This window comes from Panthera onca, chromosome C2 (assembly GCF_046562875.1).
Source record: "Panthera onca isolate mPanOnc1 chromosome C2, mPanOnc1 haplotype 2, whole genome shotgun sequence".
Classification (NCBI taxonomy): Eukaryota; Metazoa; Chordata; class Mammalia; order Carnivora; family Felidae; genus Panthera; species Panthera onca.
In genome coordinates this window covers 67831436-67854286 of record NC_138347.1, presented here as the reverse complement: position 1 = coordinate 67854286, position 22851 = coordinate 67831436, and the positions used below count along the sequence as shown (strand labels likewise).

The 22851-nt window shown below is 38.1% G+C and overlaps 1 protein-coding gene across 1 annotated transcript; it reads right to left on the bottom strand.

Annotated features, from left to right (window-relative positions):
• Window positions 1-11040: 11040 nt before the first annotated feature.
• CSTA (cystatin A) lies at window positions 11041-22265 on the bottom strand. The gene is made up of 3 exons (XM_060639831.2): window positions 21937-22265; window positions 14050-14151; window positions 11041-11169 (listed from the first exon to the last, which is right to left on the bottom strand). The coding sequence occupies exons 1-3, from the start codon at window positions 22000-22002 to the stop codon at window positions 11041-11043; spliced, it is 297 nt and encodes a 98-aa protein (XP_060495814.1). The 5' UTR covers window positions 22003-22265.
• Between the last annotated feature and the right edge of the window lie 586 nt (window positions 22266-22851).

Below are 22851 nucleotides of genomic sequence, written 5' to 3'. Positions count from 1 at the left end.
ACTTACATGTGTTGAAGGGAGACAGACAATAGTAAAGAAGTAAATTATATAGTTTGCTAAAAGGTGATAAAGCTACATACCAAAAAAAGAGAATCTGGAAGGGGGAGGGGAGAGTGGGTGGCAAATGACTGATTTCAGCTGATTAGAGAATATTATAATGCCTTTGTCTTTGAAAAGCTGATTTAAATAGAGACAAACATACCAAGTGCGGTAATAAAAAGGAAGTTTTCTAATAAGTTATTCTCTCTCTCTTTTTGAAGTAAGCTCTACTGAGCGTGGGGCTCAAACTCATAATACCAAGATCAAGAGCCGTATGCTCTACCAACTGAGCCAGTCAGGTGCTCTGCTCATTCTCTCTTTTAAGTTGTGCTTCAAAGATAACTGGTTTGGGAAATGGTATGATAATGTACCCAGTGCTACTGCAGTAGTCTCTGCTTGTGTGCCATTCTACCTATTTAAGACCATGCAGGGATAAACAGGGATAAAACATTAGTTCAACATGTGGTCTCATTTCAAATCAAGAAAAATGAATATTCTGCCTAGAGTTATGTGAGCATCAAATGTTAGCGATTACTTAGGTTACTCCTAATTTCTGTGTGGACTTAGCCTACTAGTTAAGCCTTGATTGTCTCTTAAAAAAACAAACAAACAACAAAACACTGCTTATATACTTGAGCATGAATATTGAAGAATAAAGAAAATAGTCAAAAAGTGACTACTGATAGCGACAGCGTTTCTAGAAGAAGCCTAATTTACCCAACAGCATTATTTTGGGGGAGGAAACACAACATGTTAATGAGGTTTAAGCCAAGATAGCTCCCAGCTTCTGAATGCAGTGGCCAGCTGAGAGTAATCCCTGTAAAAAGGAAGAGGACTTAGCCTAGGTGAATTTGTGGATCTCCTGATGCATTAAGAAAGGGCAGCAAATCCACTGGCATTTAAAGATAGTTGCTGTAGATGGAGTGGTTTTTCCACTCCAATTTTAAAAACTGGCAGGCAAAATTTGACTCCTGCTTAAAATTCTTCAGTGGCTTCTCCCCAAGGATAAGTACCAAGTTCTTAAAATGGCTTTTGAAGTCCTTTGTGCTCTGGCTCCTGCTTACTTCTAACCTCATCCCTATCTACAATGCACTTTATTCCCCAACTACTTCTGTTTCCAGAAAAGACCTAGTGTTACCTCAGAACTTCAGCACATGCACTCTTTTCCCTGGCCAACTTCTACCCATGCTTCATGTCTCAGCTATCGCTTCTTTCAGGAAGCCTTTTCTGACCTCTCAAATACAACTTAGAGGTCCTTATTATGTGCTCCCATGATAAACACCTCTATCATGATCTTTATCATGCTCTTCAATTGCTGGTTTACCTCTACCCCACCAGTTTTTGAGGGCTGGTGCTGTGGAGTACTCAGTGCTTGGGATAATTAGGCCTGAGACACTGCTAGTTTTCTACCCTACATCCATTTTCCTCTTCCTGATCAATAAAATCCTGATTTTGTCTGTAGTGGCAGTGTGCCCAGTTTCCCTTGCAGCCCCAGATAGCAGTGAGGTAGTTTTTGATTTATAAGCAGAAGACTGTTGGGGTATTTTTGGGAAACTTTCCTGATACAGGCATTGTCCTTTCTTCCTTTTCCCTGGAGTATGGTTAGGGTTCCTAGAAATAAGAAGGATGAGGGCTGTTTGCTCATGGTGGTGATGAACATGAAGATAAAAACCACGTGTTGAGGATGGCTGAACCGAAAGACAGAAGGAGACTGGATCCTTGATGGCATTGTGGCTTGCCATTCCAGCCCTAGGCTATCTGTCTCCAAACTTGTTATTAAGTGAGGGCAGGAATTTGTAGTTTATTCATTCAGGGCTATATCAAGAGTGGTTAGCTTATTTGGTTAAGCCTTTATGTTTAGGATTCTGTTACATGGAGCCAAATGCAGCCCATAAGTGATATGTTCAATGAATGAACAGTATACTACTTACTAATAATAGCTCATTTGTTCATTGCTTACTACAGATTAGGCATCATTTTAAGTATTTTACATGATTGTCATATTTAGGAGATGAACTTTGGGAGATTCTAATAGGGAAAGGCTGGAGAAGACCAGGCCCTATATGAAGGAATGGCCAGAAGTATGGGAAGGAATTTGGGGGAAATTCATCTTCTTTCCATAAGAAGAGTGCCTTAGCATTAAGAGCTAATCCAACCAGGACCTATTCATTACCTCCTAATGATTTGGGTCAGATCTCATTTAAATATTGCAACACATAAATGCAGGTTTGTTTGTTTGTTTGTTTTTTCCTTCCTTCCTTCCTTTCTTTTTTGCACAATTGTTAAACCTACATTAAATCCCCCCTCCCCCCTCCTAATCAATCATGCCTTACTTCTCTAAGGACAAAATATTCCTGTCTGTCCATCCATGCATCCATTCCTCCATCCATACGTTTGCCATGTGGATCAGATACCAGCTACACCACAGCCCATTCTAGGGAAGACTCTGGTCCACAGCTCTTACTGAAAAACCCCTCTTTGTAGCCAATTTTACACTATGCTGATTCCACCAGGGCTGCACAACTGCCCAAGAACTGCCAAGCCTTAAGTTGGGCCAGTGTCTGAGGACATGTCCTGGTTCAGGAAGGTGATCTGGACAATTAAATTCTTAAAAGGTTTGAACCAAGAAATACTGAGTAAATGATGTAGTTAGCAGTGGAAAGAAAGCTAAGCTAGAAGGAAAGTGATGAGGTGCAATAGAAGCCATGATGGTCCAGTGTTCTGAGAAAGCAGGAGCTGTGAGGATGCACGCCATGAAGAGAGAAAATTGTACAGAAGAAAGAATGCCAATTAGAGCTGGTAGAAAAGTGGACAGAGACAGATGCAGACAGCTGCTTGGGAAATAGCTGAGCCCATTAATAATGGAACTCAAGAGTAAAAACCCATATCCATAGCTCCTCAGGTTCTTAGAGCTGCCTTGGATTCTGCTTCTTGGATCTCCAGTTGTGAGACCCAGTTCTATATGGATCCCCCTTCACAAGCCCTGGCTGTTTGGCATGTCCTAGATTCCTAAGCAGATGCATCTTTATGATAAATCCCCGCATTACATAAAATAAATTAAGTTCTCTTGAATCAAAGGAGCCAATCAAGAATGTTCCCACTGAGTCAGGTGGCCAACCAGTGTCTCCCTGTTCAAGCAATCCATTGACATTAGGACAATTTTTCCTTATCCAGTACTTCCTCATATTGTCCGTTAAAGCACAGGTATGTGCTTGGATAGTTCCTTGGGAGAAACTCCTCACTGTGCCTGAACTTCCAAGTTCCAACAAGGGAAGCCTCAGAAGCTTTCAGGGTCCAGGATGAGTCTTTTGCTTTTTTTCTAAAATAAGAAACCAGGCAGAAAATGATAGATTCACTCCCTCAGGTAAGTGAAGAAACCTGTTGCCCAAGACAGAAACAGCAACAGAAAGGCATTGCCTAAACCCCTGAGTAGTATCATGACAATACTGGTCATTTAAAAACACAGTCTTTGGCAGAGAATTTGGGAGGGCCTGACAGACAGCTGCGGTTGAGTCTTTCACCCTTGCAAGGCAAGAGTACATTCAGTTTCTCTCTTTGGGGTTATACAAAATAATTTTTGCAGTAGAGTACAAATTCTTGCTCCCAGATTCCATTTCAAATTTGGTTGGGGGAAATACTTCAGAAATGCAATTTTCCCTTTGATTGCAATGGTAGTGTATAGGAAGGCAGGGGGTTTTTTTGGGAGAAGCTTTATTTGGATAAGCCTTAAATGGCCAATGAACTTTTGAAGACTTTCCATCAGCTGGATAACCTACAGTTATTCAGTTATAGATACATTTTCTGTTATTCTGGGAATCCCAACAGTTCTTGGGAAATAAGTCTAAGTGTTCAAATACCATTTCTTTAGGTTTTTTTCTTAAGTTTATTTATTTATTTATTTTGAGAGATTATAGAGTTTATTTAGTGTGTGCATATGCAAGCAGGGTGGGGGGAAGGAGAGAGAGAATCCCAAGCAGGCTCCACACTGTCAATGCAGAGCTGGATGTGGGGCTCAAACTCACAAACCAAACTGTGAGGTCATGACCTGAGCCAAAGCTGTACACTTAATGGACTGAGCCACTCAGGTGCCCTCCACTTACTTAGTTTTTAAAATAAGCCACTCCCTTTAAAAAATTATCTTCCATGTTAAAATTGTTTTTTAAAAAAAGTTTAGTTTTTCAACAATAGTAAAATCTTTCAACAATATTTCAAAAACGTTTCAACAACATAAATGAAAAATTATTTTCGCACTGTTTTTATTTTACTTGGACTAAACAGATTTGGGTCACATTTTCTGATTTTTTTTTTTTTTTTCTGTTTTCATCATCTTGTTATATGTTGGTCTCAGCTTATCAATAACTAATGTTGTGACTGGACCAGCACTTGGAGTTCTTATTATAATTGCAAGATACCCTTCAGCCCTTTAGCAATAACTATCAGAAAACTTTGGGGGGGAAACTTTATTACTTATAAGACCTGGAAATTACATAGCATACCTAGGGCCACAAAGCAAAGTCACAGGGATAGAGAAAGTGACATTGTACATCCTGGAGTTCTGCTTTTATTGGTGTTGAGGGTGGGGGCCTAGGGTTTTGCGGGCTCACTCTTTATTGGTGAATTTAAAATGTAAGAGTGGAAATCTAAAGCATGGGAAGAGAGAAAGAAAACAAGTGGCCCAAATTGTTCATTATTTAAATTAACCAAGATGTCTAAAACAAGGGAGCCCACATTTGGGGGAGGCAGCTTGGTTCTTTAGCTAGTCTGTGTTTGTTCCAGATAGCCATCTTAGAAAAGGATGAGTCTTTGAAGTGGATGCCTCACCAAAGCTTATGTCAGGCACTCATATTACAAAAGCAAAACAAACAAACAACTGTCAGGGTTTACCCTACACATTTATTCAGTTTTTTTTTTTTTTTTAATTTTTAAAAAAGTTTATTTTTTGACAGTGAGAGAGAGCAAGCAAGGGAAGCAGTAAATGAGAGGGAGAGAGAGAATCCCAAGCAGGCTCTGCACTGTCATTGCAGAGACCGATGAGGGGCTTGAACTTACAAACCGAGAGATCATGACCCCAGCCATAATCAAGAGTCAGATGCCCAACTGACTGAGCCACCCAGGGGCCCTATTCTGTTTTTAACCTACTATTGGATAGAGAAGTCTTTTGTAATAAATTTTAAGCTTTGAAATATATTTTCAATTCTGTTAAGGCAAGTATTTTTCCTTTTTCCTTTATATCATTGGAGTATTCAACCCTGGCTGACATAAGAATCATCTAAACTCTCAGATTCTTATTCAATTGGTCTGCATGGAGCCCAATTTGGGACTTTAAAAAATTTATAAATTAAGTGATTCTAATATGCAGAGATGATTGGGAATCACTGCACACATTACTTGATCTTTTCTTCTATTTATTCCTTTTTGTTACTATGTTCTTGCTAATATGAAGTCTACTTAACCAGCAAGAGGATATGTTTATTCATTTATTCAAAACTTTTATTTCTGACAGCAAAGAGCTGTAATTGTCTTTGCATATGTTCTGTATGTCCATTATTAGAGTAATTCTTAAACATGTGGTATATTCAAATTAGTATATACCAAAATCAGGATAAAGTACAAATAAATCCAATCAATCTGATTATAGAGTTTTGTATATCCTTCACCAGCTAGCTGCTCTGAGTTTATAGCTGCAGATGTTTGTGTCCATCTTTGCATTGTTCAAAAAAGGATTCTTATTATTAGGCCAGTGGGATCATTTCTGATAGTCCTTGTTACCTAAGAACCCTATGGCATTAATAGCCAGCCAGTAGAGATTTTTTCGTTCACTGATTGAACTTCATATCTATGTGCTAGGAGCTGAAGGCAGATAAATAGGATAGTTTATTATGAAATATCTAGCAGTGGTTATAAAATATATATATATATATATTCACTATTTCAAGTCCCCCCTTACCTCCTACAAGGGTCAGAATAGCTGAGCAAATGAATTCTGAGCTTGTGTTAGTGGAGTGTAGGGGTTAAAGGTATTGTTCCTGGAGGCAAATAGCCTGGGATCATATCTTCACTTTATTAACTAGCCGTGAGGCATTGGGCAGTAACTTAGCCTCTGTACACTCAGTCTTCTGTAAAGAGGGGATAATAACAATATTTATCTCATGAGGTTGTTATGTGAATTAAATGAGTTATATGTGTAAAGTCTTTAGAACACTATCTGGTATATAATAAGCACTTAATATATACAACTATTATATGGGGACAGGGTTGGCAAGTGGCACTACTAGGGTGATGAACAGAGTACAGAACACAGAGGGAGACATTATTTAGGGCATCTTTAAAACAAATGTCCTCTTTTCCTTTCTCTTTCCTTCCTTTCTCCTTCCCTTTCTTCCACTTCTTCCTTTCCTCTCCTTCCTGACAAGTCAGCCCAAAATCCATTAGGTAGGCCCAAGGAAGGAATACTATGGACAGTCAATCATATGCCAATAGATTAGATAATACAGATGAAATCAACAAGCTTTTAGAAAGGCACGATATCAAAAACCAACTCAAGGAGAAAAAGTCAACTAAATAGACCTAAAACAAGAAAAGAGATTAAATTAAGTAATCAAAAACTTCCCATAAAGAAAAGCCCAGGCCCAGATAGCTTCACTGCTACCTTCTACCAAGCATTTAAAGAAGAATTAATACCAGTCTACAGAAACTCTTCCAAAAAGCAGAAGAGAGAGGAAAACTTTTCAACTCATTCTATGAGACAAAGTATTACCTAGTATTACCTAGATATGAAAGCCAAACATACATCACAAGGAAACTACAGATTAATATCTCTCATAATTATGGATGCAAAAAATCCTTAGCAAGATGCTAGCAAACCAAATCTAGCACATAAAAAAGAATTATATACCATGACTACATGGGACTCATTCTAGGAATGTTAGGTTAATTTAACATTCAGAAATCAATTAGGGGTGCCTGGGTAGCTCAGTTGGTTAAGCATTTGACTTTTGACCTCAGCTTAGGTCATGATCTCATGGTAGTGAGATTGAGCCCCAAGTCAGTCTCCATCCTGGGCATGGAGCCTGCTTAAGATTCTCTCTCCATCTCCCTGTGCCCTTCCCCTGCTTGCGTGCTCTCTCTCTCTCTCTTTAAAAAAAAAAAAAAAATTAATTAATGTAATACACTCTAGGAAAGAATAAAAAGCAAAGCCACATGAACATCTTAATACATGCAGAAAAAAAGCATTTGACAAAATCCAATATCCTCTCATAATTAAAAAAAATACTAAAAAAACTAGAAGAAAATGTCATCATCTTGATAAAGGCATCTACTGAAAACCCCGCAGCTAACTTTGCACTAAATAGTGAATGACTGGATGCTTTCCCACTAAGATCAGGAACAAGACAATGATACACATTCTCACCACTTCTATTTAACTTTGTACCAAAGGTTACAGTGTGATTAGGAAGAAATAAAAGATATCCAGACTGGAAAGGAAGAAGTAAAACTATCTCTCTTTGCAGATGACATGATCTTGTTGTATATGAAAATCTTAAGAGGGGTGCCTGGGTGACTCAGTCCACTAAGCTTCCAACTTCAGCTCGGGTCATGATCTCATGGTTCATGAGTCCAAGCCCCACATTAGGCTCTGTACTGACGGTGTGGAGCCTGTTTCAGATTCTGTCTCTCTTTCTCTCTCTGCCCTTCCTCTGCTTGCACTCTCTCTCTCTTGCTCTCAAAAATAAATAAACAAACAAACAAAAAATCCTAAGAAATCTACCAGTAAACAAGTTCAGCAATATTGAAGAATTAAAGACCAATATACACAAAAAATTGATTGCATTTCTATACACATGCAATGAACAAGCTAAAATGAAATTAAGAAAACAATTTCATTTACAATAGCATCCATAGAATAAAATACTTAGAAATAAGTTTAACAAATAAGTGCAAAACTTATATTCTGAAAACTATAAAACATTGTTGAAAGAAATTACAGAAAATGTACATACTTGAGGAAACATCCCATGTTCATAGATTGGAAGGTTTAATATTGTTAAAATGGCACTACTCCTTAAATTGACCTACAGATTCAACTTAATTCCTATCAGAATCCGAGAAGACTTCTTTGTAGAAATTTATAACTTGATTCTAAAATTCATATAGAAATTCAAAGGATCCAGAAGAACCAAAACATTCTTGAAAGAGAAGAGCAAAATTGGAGGATTCACACTTGTTGATTTCAAAATTTACTACAAAGCAACAGTAATCAAGAAAGTGTGGTACTGGCGTAAGGAAAGACATGTAGATTAATGGAACAGAATTGAAGGTCTAGAAGTAAATTTATGTGCCTGTGATCAACTGGTTTTAACAAGGATGCCAAGACCATTCAATGTAGAAATGAATAGTATTTTCAACAAACGGTGGTGGAACAACTAGATAGCTACTTGCAGAAGAAGCACATTGGATCCTTTCCTCATACTATTTATAAAAATTAAGGGGTGCCTGGGTAGCTCAGTTGGTTAAGCGTCTGACTCTTGGTTTTGGTGCAGGTTATGATCTCACAGTTTCATGAGTTTGAGCCCCACATCTAGCTCTGCTCGGGCAATGTGGGGCTTGCTTGGGATTCTCTCTCTTCCTCTCTCTCTCTGCCCCTCCCCCACTCATGCTGTCTCCATCTATCTCATATAAATAAATTAAAAAATTAACTCAAAAGGGATCAAACACCTAAATGTAAACATTAAAACTACACAACTTTGAGGCTCATGGGTAGCTCAGTGGGTTAAGTATCTGACTTTGGCTCAGGTCATAATCTTGTGGTTTGTGAGTTTGAGCCCCGGGGCGGACTCTGTGCTGACAGCTCGGAGCCTGGAGCCTGTTTCAGATTCTGTGTCTCCCCCTCTCTCTGCCCCTCCCATGCTCATGCTCTGTCTTTCTCTGTCTCTCAATAATAAATAAACATTAAAAAATTAAAAAAAAACTACACAACTTTTAATAGAAAACATGGGAGTAGATCATTATGTGCTTGGATTTGGCAAAGGACCCTTAGATTTGACACCAAAAGTACAACCACAAAAGAAAAAAAAAAGATAATTTGGAGTTCATTAAAATTAAAAACTTTGACACTTCAAATGTCAGCATCAAAAAGTAAAAAGAACCACAGAGAAATGGGAGAAAATATTTACAAATCATATATCTGATAAGGGGCTTGTATCCAAAATGTGTGAAGAACTCTTACGACTCAATAATAAAGATAAACAGCCTGATTAAAAAAATGGGGAAAGGATCTGAATAGACATTTCTCCAAGGAAGATATGCAAATGGATAATAAGTTCATGAAAGGATACTTGACATCATTTGTCATCAGGGAAATGCAAATCAAAACCATAATACAATATCACTTCATACCCTTCAGGATGATTTGACTCAAATAGGCAGATAATAACAAGTGTCGAGAATGTGGAAAAATTCAAATCCTCCTACACTGCTGTTGGGAATGTAAAATGGTGCATCTACTTTGGAAAATGGTCTGTAAGTTCCTTAAACAACTAAACATATAGAGTTACCATATGAAACAATTTCACTCTTAGGTATATACCCAAGAGAAATGAAAATATGTATGGACAAAAAATATGTGCAAATGTTTATACATTGTTCATTACATTGTTCATAATAGTCAAAGCAACTCAAATATTTATCAACTGATAAATGATAAACAAAATGTAGTATGTCCATAAAATTGAATATTATTTGGCCATAAAATGGAATAAAACATTGGCACATGCTACAACATAGATGAATCTCAAAAACATTATGCTAAGTGAAAGAAGCCAGTTACAAAAACCCATATGTGATTTCATACATATGGAATATCTAGAATAGGCAAATTTGTAGAAACAGAAAGTAAATTCATGATTTCTTTAGGGGTGAGGATGTGGAGGAGGATGGGGGATGATAGCAAAAAGGTATGGTTTCCTTTTTGAGGTGGTGAAAATGTTCTAAAATTGGCTATGTGATGGTTGCACATATTTTTAAATGTACTAAAAACTATTGAATTGTATACTTTAATTGGATGAATTATATGGTATATAAATTATATCTTAATAGAGATGTTAGAAAATTCTGAGAAAAAAATGGCAATTAAATGGAACACTTGGTTTTGGACTGGAGCTTTTAGCAATAAAAGACATTTTGGGAATTACTGAGGGAACTGAATGTTGTCTGGGGATTAGATGTTACCAAATGTACTAACAGTACATTAACTGTTGATTTTAGTACATTAACTAAAATCAGTTAATTTCCTGATTTTGATGGTTGTATTTCAGTTGTTCAGGAGAAAATGCTTCTTTTTAGGAAATGCACGCTAAAGTTTTTGTTGGTGATGGGGCATCGCTGTAGGTAACTTACTCTCAAGTGTCCGGGGAAAAAGTTTTTTTGCAACTTATCTGTAAATTTAAGGTTATTTCAAAATATAAATAAACATATATTTTTTAACTTTATTTTTATATATTTTGAGAGAGAGAGCATGCACGAGTTGGGGAGGGACAGAGAGAGAAGGAGAGAGACAATCCCAAGCAGGGTCCACCCTGTCAATGCAGAGCCCAATGGAGGGCTTGAATACACGAACGGTGAGATCATCACCTGAGCCAAAGTTGGCGCTTAACCAACTGAGCCACTCTGGTGCCCCAAAATATAAATATATTTTGTAAAATACCTGATTTAATTTTAAAATGTGAGGCTAGGGATGGAATATTGGATTCTTAGCAACCATAGGGAACTGATCACCCATGATCTAGCCTGTCTATGGTGGGAAGGTGGTGGCAGTGGTGGTGGTCTTATCATTTGACTTTGAGAAAGAAAAGATAATTAATATTAACACAGTAGAAGAGAAATAGTTGAAGAAATCAATTTATTTGAAAAGGAATGCTTCTTTATTGATAGTTACATATATTAGCAAGGATCGTTAATCAGTAGCCAGTGGAAAATACCAGACCACTTTTGGAACATGCTCTGCTAAAAGCCTGTCAGCTCATCGTCCTCGCTTTTGCCAGTCTGGTAACCAGTAAGTGTCAAAGATGAATCTTGTACTGGAAGACCTTTGAATACTTTAATGTGAATATATCTATTATCACCTACTTTCACCTAAAAGATAAAAAAAGAAAAAACAATGAAAAAGAGATTCATTCAAATGGATCTCTGTCAAGTGAAAGATCTACAGACTATAAAGACTTTACTGAAATAAGCTTTTTGGGAATAGCATTTCTAGACCAGCATTCTTAGACCCTTGATTTTCATAAATCTACCCTCTTATTTTATGAGAAAGGGTATGGCTAGAGGCATAGGTCCTTATTTTATTTTATTTTATTTTATTTTATTTTATTTTATTTTATTTTATTTTAATTTATTTTATTTTATAAAATTTCCTACAGTCTGAAAGTTCAGAGTTGCATTTCATTTTCAAAGATGCACAGAACAAGAAAACATGTGACCGTCATTTTGTTGATTCTGTTTTCTGACTTCCAAATTGGGACACTTTATTTGCTGCATGGTTTGAGAAGGGAGGAGAAAATCAGAGTTGTCCTAGAAATTTTGGGATGTGTGGTTCCCATATCTATAGTAGAATCTGCTTTGTAAGTACCCACTAGTAGGACTAAGCAGGGCCCAGGGGGTGGACAGTGTAGTGTCCCTCCTAAAATAAAGGGATCTTGCTGGGAAGTCATTGGTATTGAAATTGAAATGGAAGTTTGGGCAGGAGTCTGGGACCTAGAAAATCATGGTAAGAATGTCTACCTTTGTTCTTGGTTGAAACAATGAAAGTTTATCTTATAATAATATTTTTTACATTCTGATGTTCCTTCCTAATTAACAAATACCATTTATCAAATGTTTACTGTGATTCAGAGGCTATGATGAGCATTTTATATACTTCTTACTATGAGGTCTGAAGGAAGGTGGAACAATGACAGTTTTACAGATGCAGAAGCAGATTAGGAGAGATAAAGTAATTTTCCATAAATTTCTCAGCTAATGAGTGATAGAGTCAAAATCGAAATCCAGACTCTAATGTCGACGTTCTTTTCACTCTACAGTGTAACCCTTTAAAAGCATTTATTCTGTACTTGGAACAGGGCATCAGCCTTTGCATACATTGTTAGATGCAGCACAGCCAGTAGTTAAGCATCAGACCATCTGGATTCAAATCCTAGCTCTGCTCTTACAATTATATGACCTTATTAGTTACCCCATCTTTCTGGGGCTCCATTTTTTTGCCAGTAACATAGAGGAAATGATCATACTTACCTCATAAATTTGTTGAGAGGATTAAAAGTGATAATACATGTCCAGCTCTTAGAACAGAGCAAATTATAAGTGCTTAGTAAATTTCAGTTCATTTATTCCACACAACACCTGGCAAAGTAGGTTATTATTTGCATTGTGCAGACAAGGGCATTGAGGCTCAGCAAAGATGAGGAGCTTCAATTACACAGGCACTGACTAGTGAACAAGTCAAACAAGGGTTCAAGGGTGCCAGAACTGTCTGACACCAAAGCCTGCAGCCCTTCCATTCCACCACCTGCCTCTTGATAGGTACTTGAGAAAGAACAGAGGTCACATCACCAGCAAGACCTTAAATTTAGAGAGTGGTTCAAAGCAGAGATCAACAACTAGATACAGTGGCCAGGAAGTAATGAGGGAACTGTAATCCAGTAGGAGAAATCTGACGAGGCAGGTGGTCTTAACGGAAGAAAATTTCAAGTTTTCTGATAAGCTTTTAAGGACATACATGAGTTGGTTAATATATGAAGTTTATGAACTTGGACTAATCATAAATTATTAAAACAATGATCTCAATTTTGATGGCACGCTTCTTGTCTTTGAACAAAATCATTTTTTACTGGAGAACATTCTTTTTCAGCTGTGAAGAAAGCAGATTGAGAAAGGAGGAAACAATGCCAGTGCTTTCTGAGGATAAAGTAGGATCTCATTCATGTGTACCACCTCAGGACCTGGCATATACTAGGAGTTCAAATATGGTAGGACTGGGATGATCCATTTATATAACTCAGTGTTGCAATTTTCCTATGCTCAGCTGGTTAGGACTGGTTAATTTATTTTTTGGCTCAAAACATTTTTCAAAAATGTTATATCTTAAGTAGTTATTGTTAATGAGGAATAAGCCAGAGTGTGTGTTGGTAAAATGGTTTTGTCAAGATTAAGTAAATGCATTTGAATGTCTGTTGTTATTATTTATTAAATCAGAATTGTCATCTCAATACCAAAGGGTGGAAATTGTTCCCAAATATCTATGGTTGACTTGAAACGGTTCCCTCTCAACTTCATAACGATTTTCTTCAATTACAACTAGATAGTGCATCATTTAATTTATTGATGTAACTATAAAATTAATCTTAAAATTATTTTAAATGTTCCACTGTTTTTAATTGTACCTGCAGTGTCACAAATTGACTCCACTTATTTGAATTATCAAAATTATTCAAATTGTATTAATCAAAACGCTTATGTAAAGGACAAAAGTGGTTTAAGTTATTTTTCCACCTTAAATTACTTTAAGTCCTTCCGAAAATCCATTTAATTAGATATATAGAATCACAAAGCTTTGAGGTAGAATAAGCTTCAAGATAGCATGTGGTTCAGCTCCATGCCTTCAGGCAACTGAGATACCATCCTCCCGCTTCCCAAAGGAAGCAGCCATGGCCACATGCCTGGAACTGTTAATGAAATCTCTTTCTATACAATTTCTGAAAATTGTAATTTATAAAATATAATTGTCATTTAGAAGAAATCAATGTAAGAAAGCTTTCTAAATCCACAGGAAACATGGTTTGAATATCCCATTATCTACCAATTTGAGAGTCTACCACTTGGGAAGTTTCATGTGGGATAGACATCTTAATTTAGCACAACCAGAGGGACAAAATATATGGTGGAGGTGACAGGGAACATCATACAAAATGAGAAATACAGTATCTTTTAGTGCCAAGGTGGATGTTGAACTCTAACCTTAATGTAGTAATTTATTCCGGCAACCACTTGAGTTTTGTACTCTATAGCTTCAAATTTTTGGTAAGTCTCATTTGTTTTTTCTTCAAGCTGAGGTTTAACCTTAAGAAGAGAAAAGAGGAAACACATTATCAAAGCTATACTGGACTCCATTTATGTGATTTACAAGCCTGGGAACCTCGTGTTTCTGAAGGTCCTTAAACATGATAATGACAGCTATTTCCAGTATTTCAAGGATAATAAGATTACATGGGCTAACTAAAATGTCAAATTTTGTTGCATTACATCAACTTGTGGCAATATATGGTAACGTTTTCACTAGTAAAACTCTAATATATGTATCTTTGATTGATAAAGATGGGAGAGCTATAATTACTACTTTATTTAAAAATTTTTTATTTTGAAATAATTTCAGACTCAAAGTTACAAAAATAGTGTCAAGAGCCTTAATTTAATCACAGCTGTAATTCACTTTGCCACGTAACATAACACATTTACAGGATTCAGGGATTAGGATGTTGGCCACCATTCTGTCTACCACAGGGGAATTATAAGCTTTGATGGCAGCATTCCCAAACCAAACATGACAAGGGAATGAAAGTCTCAAATTCAATATGTGAACTTTCACTTAATCTACCAGTTTTCAGTATTGGTCCTTCATTCCTGCCCTCAGCTGAGCCTGATAATGCTAGTGTCCACTGTGTTCTCTCTGACTCAATTTCTGCTAAGAGTAGATCTTCAGAATTCTGTGAGGGTGGAGGATGGGTAATAGGTTATCATCTTTCAGCTTGGAAGGGAGTGAAAGGGAAAGATCTGGGGGCAATCTCCTCATACAGATCTGTCATCAGTTTTCCTGGTGGGAGCCCCATGCCTCACTCTTGTCATCATAAGTTTCTGGCATTGCTAGTGCTTGAGCCACTTTGGAATTCTGCACCATGAATCCACTTACTTCTGGCTCATCATTCCCGTCTGTGGTTTAGGCTTTGTCTAGATGGTCCAGTAATTTTCCCTTGTTCATCTGTTTTCCATCTTCCAAAGTTTTGTCAGTATCTCTGAGGTGGTATTTGCCTATCTCCTGTTGTCTTTCTATTTGTTGGCTTTATACCCTTTACCCTGCAATATTTTCCTATCATTTAGAAGGAAAAGGAAATAGACGTGTATGTTCAATTATACCTTGTTTATTGGGAAGTTGCCTCCCTGCCCATCACAAAAGCATTTCACGTGTTTTAGACAGGTCTCCCATGCATCTAGGGTTCTCCCAAGGCCATATCAAGTCCTTCCCATCAGTGGGAAGATGTCCTGAATCCTTTTCTATCAGCACCTCAGTTTGGGTACCAGAACTGTTTTCAAAGATGTAGACATTTCCAAACTCTTTGAGTTCTCAGACTACTTTGGAGGCTACAACACTTCATAGACCACCACCCATTTCTCCTGTGACCTTCAGAATAGATGGGAAGAATGTGATATTGCTTTCTTGAGATGGAAAATAAAGCTCCAAAGTCGACAAAGGAAGAAGACAAATCATGAGGAAAAAAGAAACCAAACAAACGGAAATGGGAAGAGGTAGGGTGCAGGAGAACGGGAAAAAAGTAGACAGGAGTGCCGAGAGAAGTCAAGTAAGGAGAGGAGTTACTGGCCTGTTGCTTCCTCTGTCTAACCCTTCTGAGCCAATATGGGGTACCAGTCAAGTTAGGAGCTAAGTTGGAAAGGGTTAATCTCTACACTAAACCCAACATTATCTATTTAAACCTCATTTTACAAATGAGGGACCTAAGGCTGTGAGGAGAACATGACTGCTTAAGGCTGAAAAATTATTAATTACAGTTATTTAAGGTTTTAAATCCCTTGCTTGATAGCTTAAGTATCTGGTTTATCAGTGGCAGTGATCTGTATTCCTTCTGGTTTCCAGTCTTTTGGTCGTATTTTTTTTTTTTTACTGCATATCAGAAAACTTTATTTCCATCTTAAAATCGATCAAAATCTGCAACCTTTCCACTGTATCTATATAGTCCACAAGTCCAGAATTTTCCATAAGAGAGCTGACTTCAAATGTCTGGTTTGTTTCAGTAAGTGCATTGGCACCTATCAGACTGTGTGCCATGATTTCAGGTTCACTCTACTTATAACCTGTAGCCTTGCTCTCTCTTCCCAGTAGAACAGACTGGTATTATTCTAACGTTGGATGCTATGAACCTGGGGTAATGAGGCTTAAGCTGAGGAGCAGGAAAGGGGGAAGAATAGGAAGGAACTGGTCAGTGAAACTTTAATTTTCAGAAGGCAACTTGGTGCTGAAAGACTCCCCAAGGGTGGGTGCTGAGAGGGTAAAGCCAGCTGGGAGTGGTGGTCTGGGACCTGGTAGTACATAGACAGACCTCGAGCTGAACACAGTTGACATTCACTTTCCTCAGCCTACCATGCATGGTGGTGGCTGAGATGCTGGAAGAAGAAACAGTGTGGGTTTGTCATTTGAGCCCCAGCCAGTGAAAGGATCCTATCAGGAAGGAGCAGCTGGCAAAATACAATTACCCTAGAGATGTTCAATTTTTTTTCTTTTCTTTTCTTTTCTTTTTTTTAATTGCTGCAGAGCATGAATCTTGGTGAATGGTTAGTTCTCTGGGATCTGAGGATCCCATGCTGCACCTAACACTTATGGCTTTTCCCTATCTGTAATCATTCTGCAGAAACATTGGGCTATGCATAATTTAGGGAAGAATGAATAGAAATGTGATAGAGGCAACATGGGTAAGGTATATTTTGGGATGTTTTACAGAGTAAGGAAGGAGAGTTTGGGCAGTAGCATGAAAGTATAGTAGGGCTGATGAGAAGTGACTTAGACATTTGTCATCTGACCATGTTTTGAGGGAAGGGACAAATATGGGGCAAGGCAACTGGTACACAAGAAATGATGGCATCTGACATGAGAGAAGAAAGGTGGACTGAAGAACAGAGGGCAGAGTCTTAGGCTGGAGGGAGGAATGAGATCCAGCAAGAGAAAATGAATCAGAGTGTTCTTGCACCAGATGACTGCAATCTTTTAAGAGAAGAAACTGAGATACCTACTGGAGGGGCCATGGGGATGGAGGGATTGAGAAACCAAGGAGAGAGAAGGTCCAGGTCCACCTTTCTGGAGTTTCTAGAAAAGGGCCAACAGGCTGTGACTGAAAGCATGTTCTGGAAGCCCTAGGGTCCTGTTGCTGTTGTTTGCTGGCATGAATTCATAAATTTGTAGTGAGTGAGTTTCTGTGGTTCTGCAACTTCCTTGGCAAAGTTCTCTGGATCTGGAGCACAAGCTGAAGAGGAAGTGGTGGCAATGGGAGCGATCTCTAATTGAGGACTGGAATGCCAGAATTTCATGGGGTCAACAGAAATCAGGGGTGGAAGAGTGTATGAAGCCACTCACCATGGGTCCAGGCTGGACGAATGCTCAAGTTGGTTTAGGCATGTTATGATGAAGATGGGAGGGTGAATGCCTGAATGATTGTAGTGTGGCTGAATGGCAGGCTCTCTGGGTGTGGGGCAGTGGGATTGATGAGGAAGCTGCTGTCAGAGAGAATACAAATGTGTGGGTGAGTGACAACTGTGACATACTAAGCTCCAGGGTGTGATGTCCATGATGGTATGCAGAGGGGATGTTTGTATGGTATTATGGTCTGTGCTTGCCAGGAATGGCATTCACTAATTAAGTTTGACTGAGGTGTGTGTGTGTGTGTGTGTGTGTGTGTGTGTGTGTGTGTGTTGTATCTACCTGTGCATGCATAATAATAGCTCTTATTTCTAAAAATAACTGTTGAAATAACATTTATTTCCTGCATGTAAAATTACTCAGAATTCTCATCCATTGGTTTTTTAACATATGATGTAAGATATGGATCAGCAGTAATGATCTAGAGGCTTTTGCTGGTAGGGCCACTCGGTCCTTAATTACACATATTACAGTTTTTCATAGATGGGGTCAAGTATAGCTTGTTATTTCCTTGAGTGTATCTCTTATCTCCAATCTATTTTGTAAATCTCTCTAAAGGCAGAAACCATTTTTGTGTCCCTTCTGTCCCTATAACATTTCACATGGTACTGTGTATATAATGTTTTCCGAATAAAGAAAGTGAGGTTGTTTTTCTTCATGACAACTTGTCTTTCCAGAAAGGAAAGAGGGTAGAAGAGAGGGATAGCAGAGATCCTCAACTAACACAAAGAACTCTGGGAGAGGGGATTTCTTCTACGTGTACTCTGGACCCAAGAATAATTATTATCCTTTAGTAATACATGATACACAATTACCATTCAGTCTCTGCTATCTTCAGAATGGGGACACTCTTTTCGTCTGCCTTTGGAAATGTTCAAGTCTCCTCGACCCCAAGCTCTTTGTTTGATTCTCTTCTCTTTCTGACTTTGTCCAACATCCCTCTTTCATTTTGATATCAAATTCCTTAAACCTGCAGTTCTCATTTTTCTTTGATGCTTTCTCCTCTCTGTGAGATAGCTTTCTCCATCCTTCCTTTGCCTCCCAAATGGAGTTCTTCCTTCAGTTGGCATTCCACTAAAAAGCTCTTTGATAAGGACAGTGAAAGCTGATAAACTTCAGCTCCTCTAAGAAGCTCCTCTAAGAAGAAACTTCAGCTCTAAGAAGCTCCTGCATTTTAATAGGTGATTTAAAAAAATAAGAATACATAAAAAACATCAAAGATATAAAATTACAAGGTAAATGACAGGTACTAGTGCTCTTCCTTGAGACCCCCTAAGATCCTACTAAGTGTATGACTACCAACACCTACCCATTTGCCTGGCTCTGACTGGGCACCTAACTAATTCTATAATCTTGTAGAAGGTGTTGATTATATTTCCTCATCTAAAAGTGGTTTTGGTAATAACTGCCTTTTGGGGTTGTTTGTAGGGAGATAAGTTACATAATTGATGGGAAGTGCTTCCTAAATGACCATTCCTCCACCTTCTAATACTTAATTGGGAATTGCCCCCTAAGGTTCTCCTGTGAGAGGGGAGCTAGCTAAATGATAACTGAGAGCTTAATACCTGATAAGCTGAACTACTATACAGTAATTCTTCACTTGAAAGTTAGGGACTTTGGGGCACCTGGTTGGCTCAGTCGGTTAAGCTTCCGACTTTGGCTCAGGTCATGATCTCACGGTTTGTGAGTTCGAGCCCCACATCAAGCTCTCTGCTGTCAGCACAGAGCCCACTTCAGATCCCCACCTCTCTCTGCCCCTCCCCCACTTGTGCTCTTTCTCCTCTCTCTCAAAATAAATTAAAAAACTTAAAAAAAAAAGAAAGAGCTTTGATGGGCAAACTCTAATGTGTTTCCTCTTCCAACCCTATGATTTAAAAAATATTTTATGTTACATCCCAGTTATCTTGACTTCCCTAAATGGAGTGTAAACCCCTTGAGGGCAGGGGCAATGTCTTAAAGTCCTTATGTATCTTCTTTTTTTTTCTTAGTTTTTTTAATTATTTATTTATTTTTGAGAGAGAGACAGAGTGTGAGCAGAGGAGGGGCAGACAGAGAGGGAGACACAGAATCTGAAGTAGGATCCAGGCTCTGAGCTATCAGCACAAAGCACGCTTATGTATCACAGTCCTGGACACCTAATTGATATTCAAGAAATGGTTCATTCTGGGGTGCCTGGGTGGCTCAGTCAGTTGATTGTCTGACTTCGGCTGAGGTCATGATCTCAGGGTTTATGAGTTCAAGCCCTGCATTGGGCTCTGTGCTGACAGCTCAGTGCCCGGAGCTTGCTTCAGATTCTGTCTCCCTCTCTTTCTGCCCCTCCCCTACTCATACTCTGTTTCTCTCTCTCTCTCTCAAAAATAAAAAATTAAAATTAAAAAAAATGATTCATTCATATTTATTTCTCAAATTGATTTAAATCTGAGGCTGGCTGCTTGCACAGAGAAGGCAATTTACCATACCTTGTATTTCCCTCAACCCACATACTTCTCCATGTTCCTGCCACTTTACAGTGGAAAAGGCAGGTGGTCAAAATCTTAAGACAGGCCAGCTTCTTAACCAGGCAGTTATTAACCTCTTTGAATCTCAGTCTGAAATCTCACCTGAAAAATGGACATGATGATTTCCTTCCCTGCCCTAGGGGTTATGAAGATCAAATGAGAGGTTGGCCAAATGGATGACAAGGCTTTTAAAACTGCAAAGCACCTTTCTGGGGTGGCATAGCTACTGTTAATATCTATCTCTCATTCTACCTCCTTGATGGGATAAGCCTTGTCAGAGTAAGCCTGAGGTAAGCAGCAGGAAACACACTTGCAAGTTAATTTCATCATTTAAGATGTGGCTCACAGATGAATGTTTTTAACAACGCAAGGCCTTCTTATAACTTTATAGCTTCTTGTTAAAAAATTTATTCTTGCTAAGATAGGCTTTTAAAAAATGATTAAAATTTTCTGCATTCTCTCTATCAAATCTGTTATTCCCCAACTTTCTTACAGCTCTGGTCCCTGGAGAGTCTCAGGGGGATTTTCCGGGGTCAGGGGTGATTTCAGGTGAAGATTTGAAGCAAATAACTGTGATGCCTCACCTATGCATGTTTCTTTCTTGTTTCCAAGTCATTATTATGCACATCATCTTATTTTGCCCTCACAGCTCTGCCAGCAGAGCAAGAGATGTGATCTTCATCTCACAAATGGAATTGAGATTTTTTTTTTCATTGCCTTGCTTTTAGAAAGCCCATCTCCCACAGGTCTCTTGGATATCATGCATCTCTAGTCCTGTAAGCCGGTGAGGTCATGGACAGCAGCAGGGCCATCACCTGGAAGCTGGTTAGAAATTCAGGCTCTCGGGCCCATCCCAGCCAGATCTACTGAGTCAGAATCTGCATTTTAACAAGACTCCCAGGTAACTCATGTGCACACTGAAGTTTGAGGACACTGACCTGATATAAGGACTCAAAAAAAGGTATTAATGACTTAATATTCTGCTTTACAAGAAAAATAAGCTCCAAAGTATTTTTTAAAAGAACTCTTAAAAGGGAAACATTTAGTCCCAAAGAACTAGTGGTAGAATTCCAGGCATCTAATCTCTAGAAAGCATTCCAGAGCCCTAACATAGAGGATCCTATCTCTCTCATTCACACAAGAAGCTAATATTGTTTGCCAGTGTCATCGAAAGAAGTTTCAGAGAGAAAAACAACGAATGAGATAAGAAAATAGGGCAACAATTTACAGGCCTAAAATGGCAATTTACATATTTTTTCTTTTCATAAAATATGCAATATAATAAAATTTTATTATTTAGGTGATATCTAATCAAAGAACACTTAGAAAAATGTATCAACTTGCTGAAAACATTGAGTTCTGTTTTCACCCTTATCAATTTTGGAATCACCATAGACTATGCCACTCCTCTTCCATACTAGTTTAATCATCTTCTAAATACTAAAAGACTAAAATATTTTCTATTTATTCAAACTGGCAGGAAGTTTGTAAATGGTATCTTTGCAATATTGTTCTTCATTTAACCCATTAAAAAAATTCCCTGTAGAGAGGGTAAAGTCTAGTTTGTCAAATTGTTAGCAACCTCAGACTTTAATTACATGTTGCCTCCATTTGGTAAGATCAGAAACCGAATTAGTAATCCTAGAATCATACACTGTAAGCCTATAAAGATGACCTAATACAAATTCTTCTTTTATAAATGGGGAAACTGAGGCTCAGAGAAGTGATGTTACTTGCCTGAGATCGCTCTCACATTTGGGATTCTTAGAGGTTTCATCTGAAAAGGTTTTTAGTTGTAGGGAAGGCTGAACAAAGCACAACACATTTCCCAGTGTTCTAGTTTTCATGTTCACCCACACACTTAACACACCTGACCTAGGAACCAAGATTTTGAATCAATCCTTTTCATGACATACATCAACTCACCTCGTTAGCAATCTCTTGGATTTCTGGAGTGGCAGGTTTGGCTTCACTTAAGCCTCCAGGTATCATTTTGACTAACTGCTTCTTTGCTAGGCAGGATGCCGGAACTGAAGTGATCAGGTAAGCGTGGAGACTCTGGTTTTTAAAGAGTCAACAAGCCCCGCCTCCAGAAAGTATTCTTTTTCACAAAGAGCAAATAGGCACAGGGAAAATGAGTATGTCTTGAAGCAAGCCATGCTGCTTCCTCAACAGAATATGCTAATAGGAATTTGGAAGAATGAGGGCTGGGGATGGACAAATGGGTGTGCCCAACAAGTCACCTTGTCGCAGGAGTCAGACTTCCTTGCATTCTCTTTGACAAGGGTTCTCTTCTATTGCATCTGAGAAATGAAATCTGAAGCCATGACCAGGGTTTCCTAATGTTTTAAAGGCTTTAATACAAAATTTTGTGTTTTAAGGGTGTATTTACTAATAATGTCAAGGCTAATTGTTTAGAATTTACTTGACTTTATAAAGAAAGTAGAAGGATCAATCTGGAGAAACTTGCTGGATATTTGTATTTTACCTTTTTTTTTTTTTTTTTTTTTTTTACCATTTCTAGAACTGCAGTAAAACACAAAGAATAAAACAACAAACACCTATACTCCTATTATCCAGATTTAAAACTTTTAACATTTTATCTTACCTATCGTCCCTTTGTTCCTTTTCTTTTTTTTTTTGTTTTGTTTTGTAGTTGTTTTTAAGATAAAATATTACCGACCTCCCACTCCCATCTCCCAACCTTACCCCCCACAGAGGTAAACTACATACATTGTGAGTTTTACACATTTACTTAGTGTTTTTAAAAATTCATTTAAATTGTAGGCTAAACATATATTCTGTGTTATGCTTTTTTCTTGCTCAACATGTTTTTGAGTT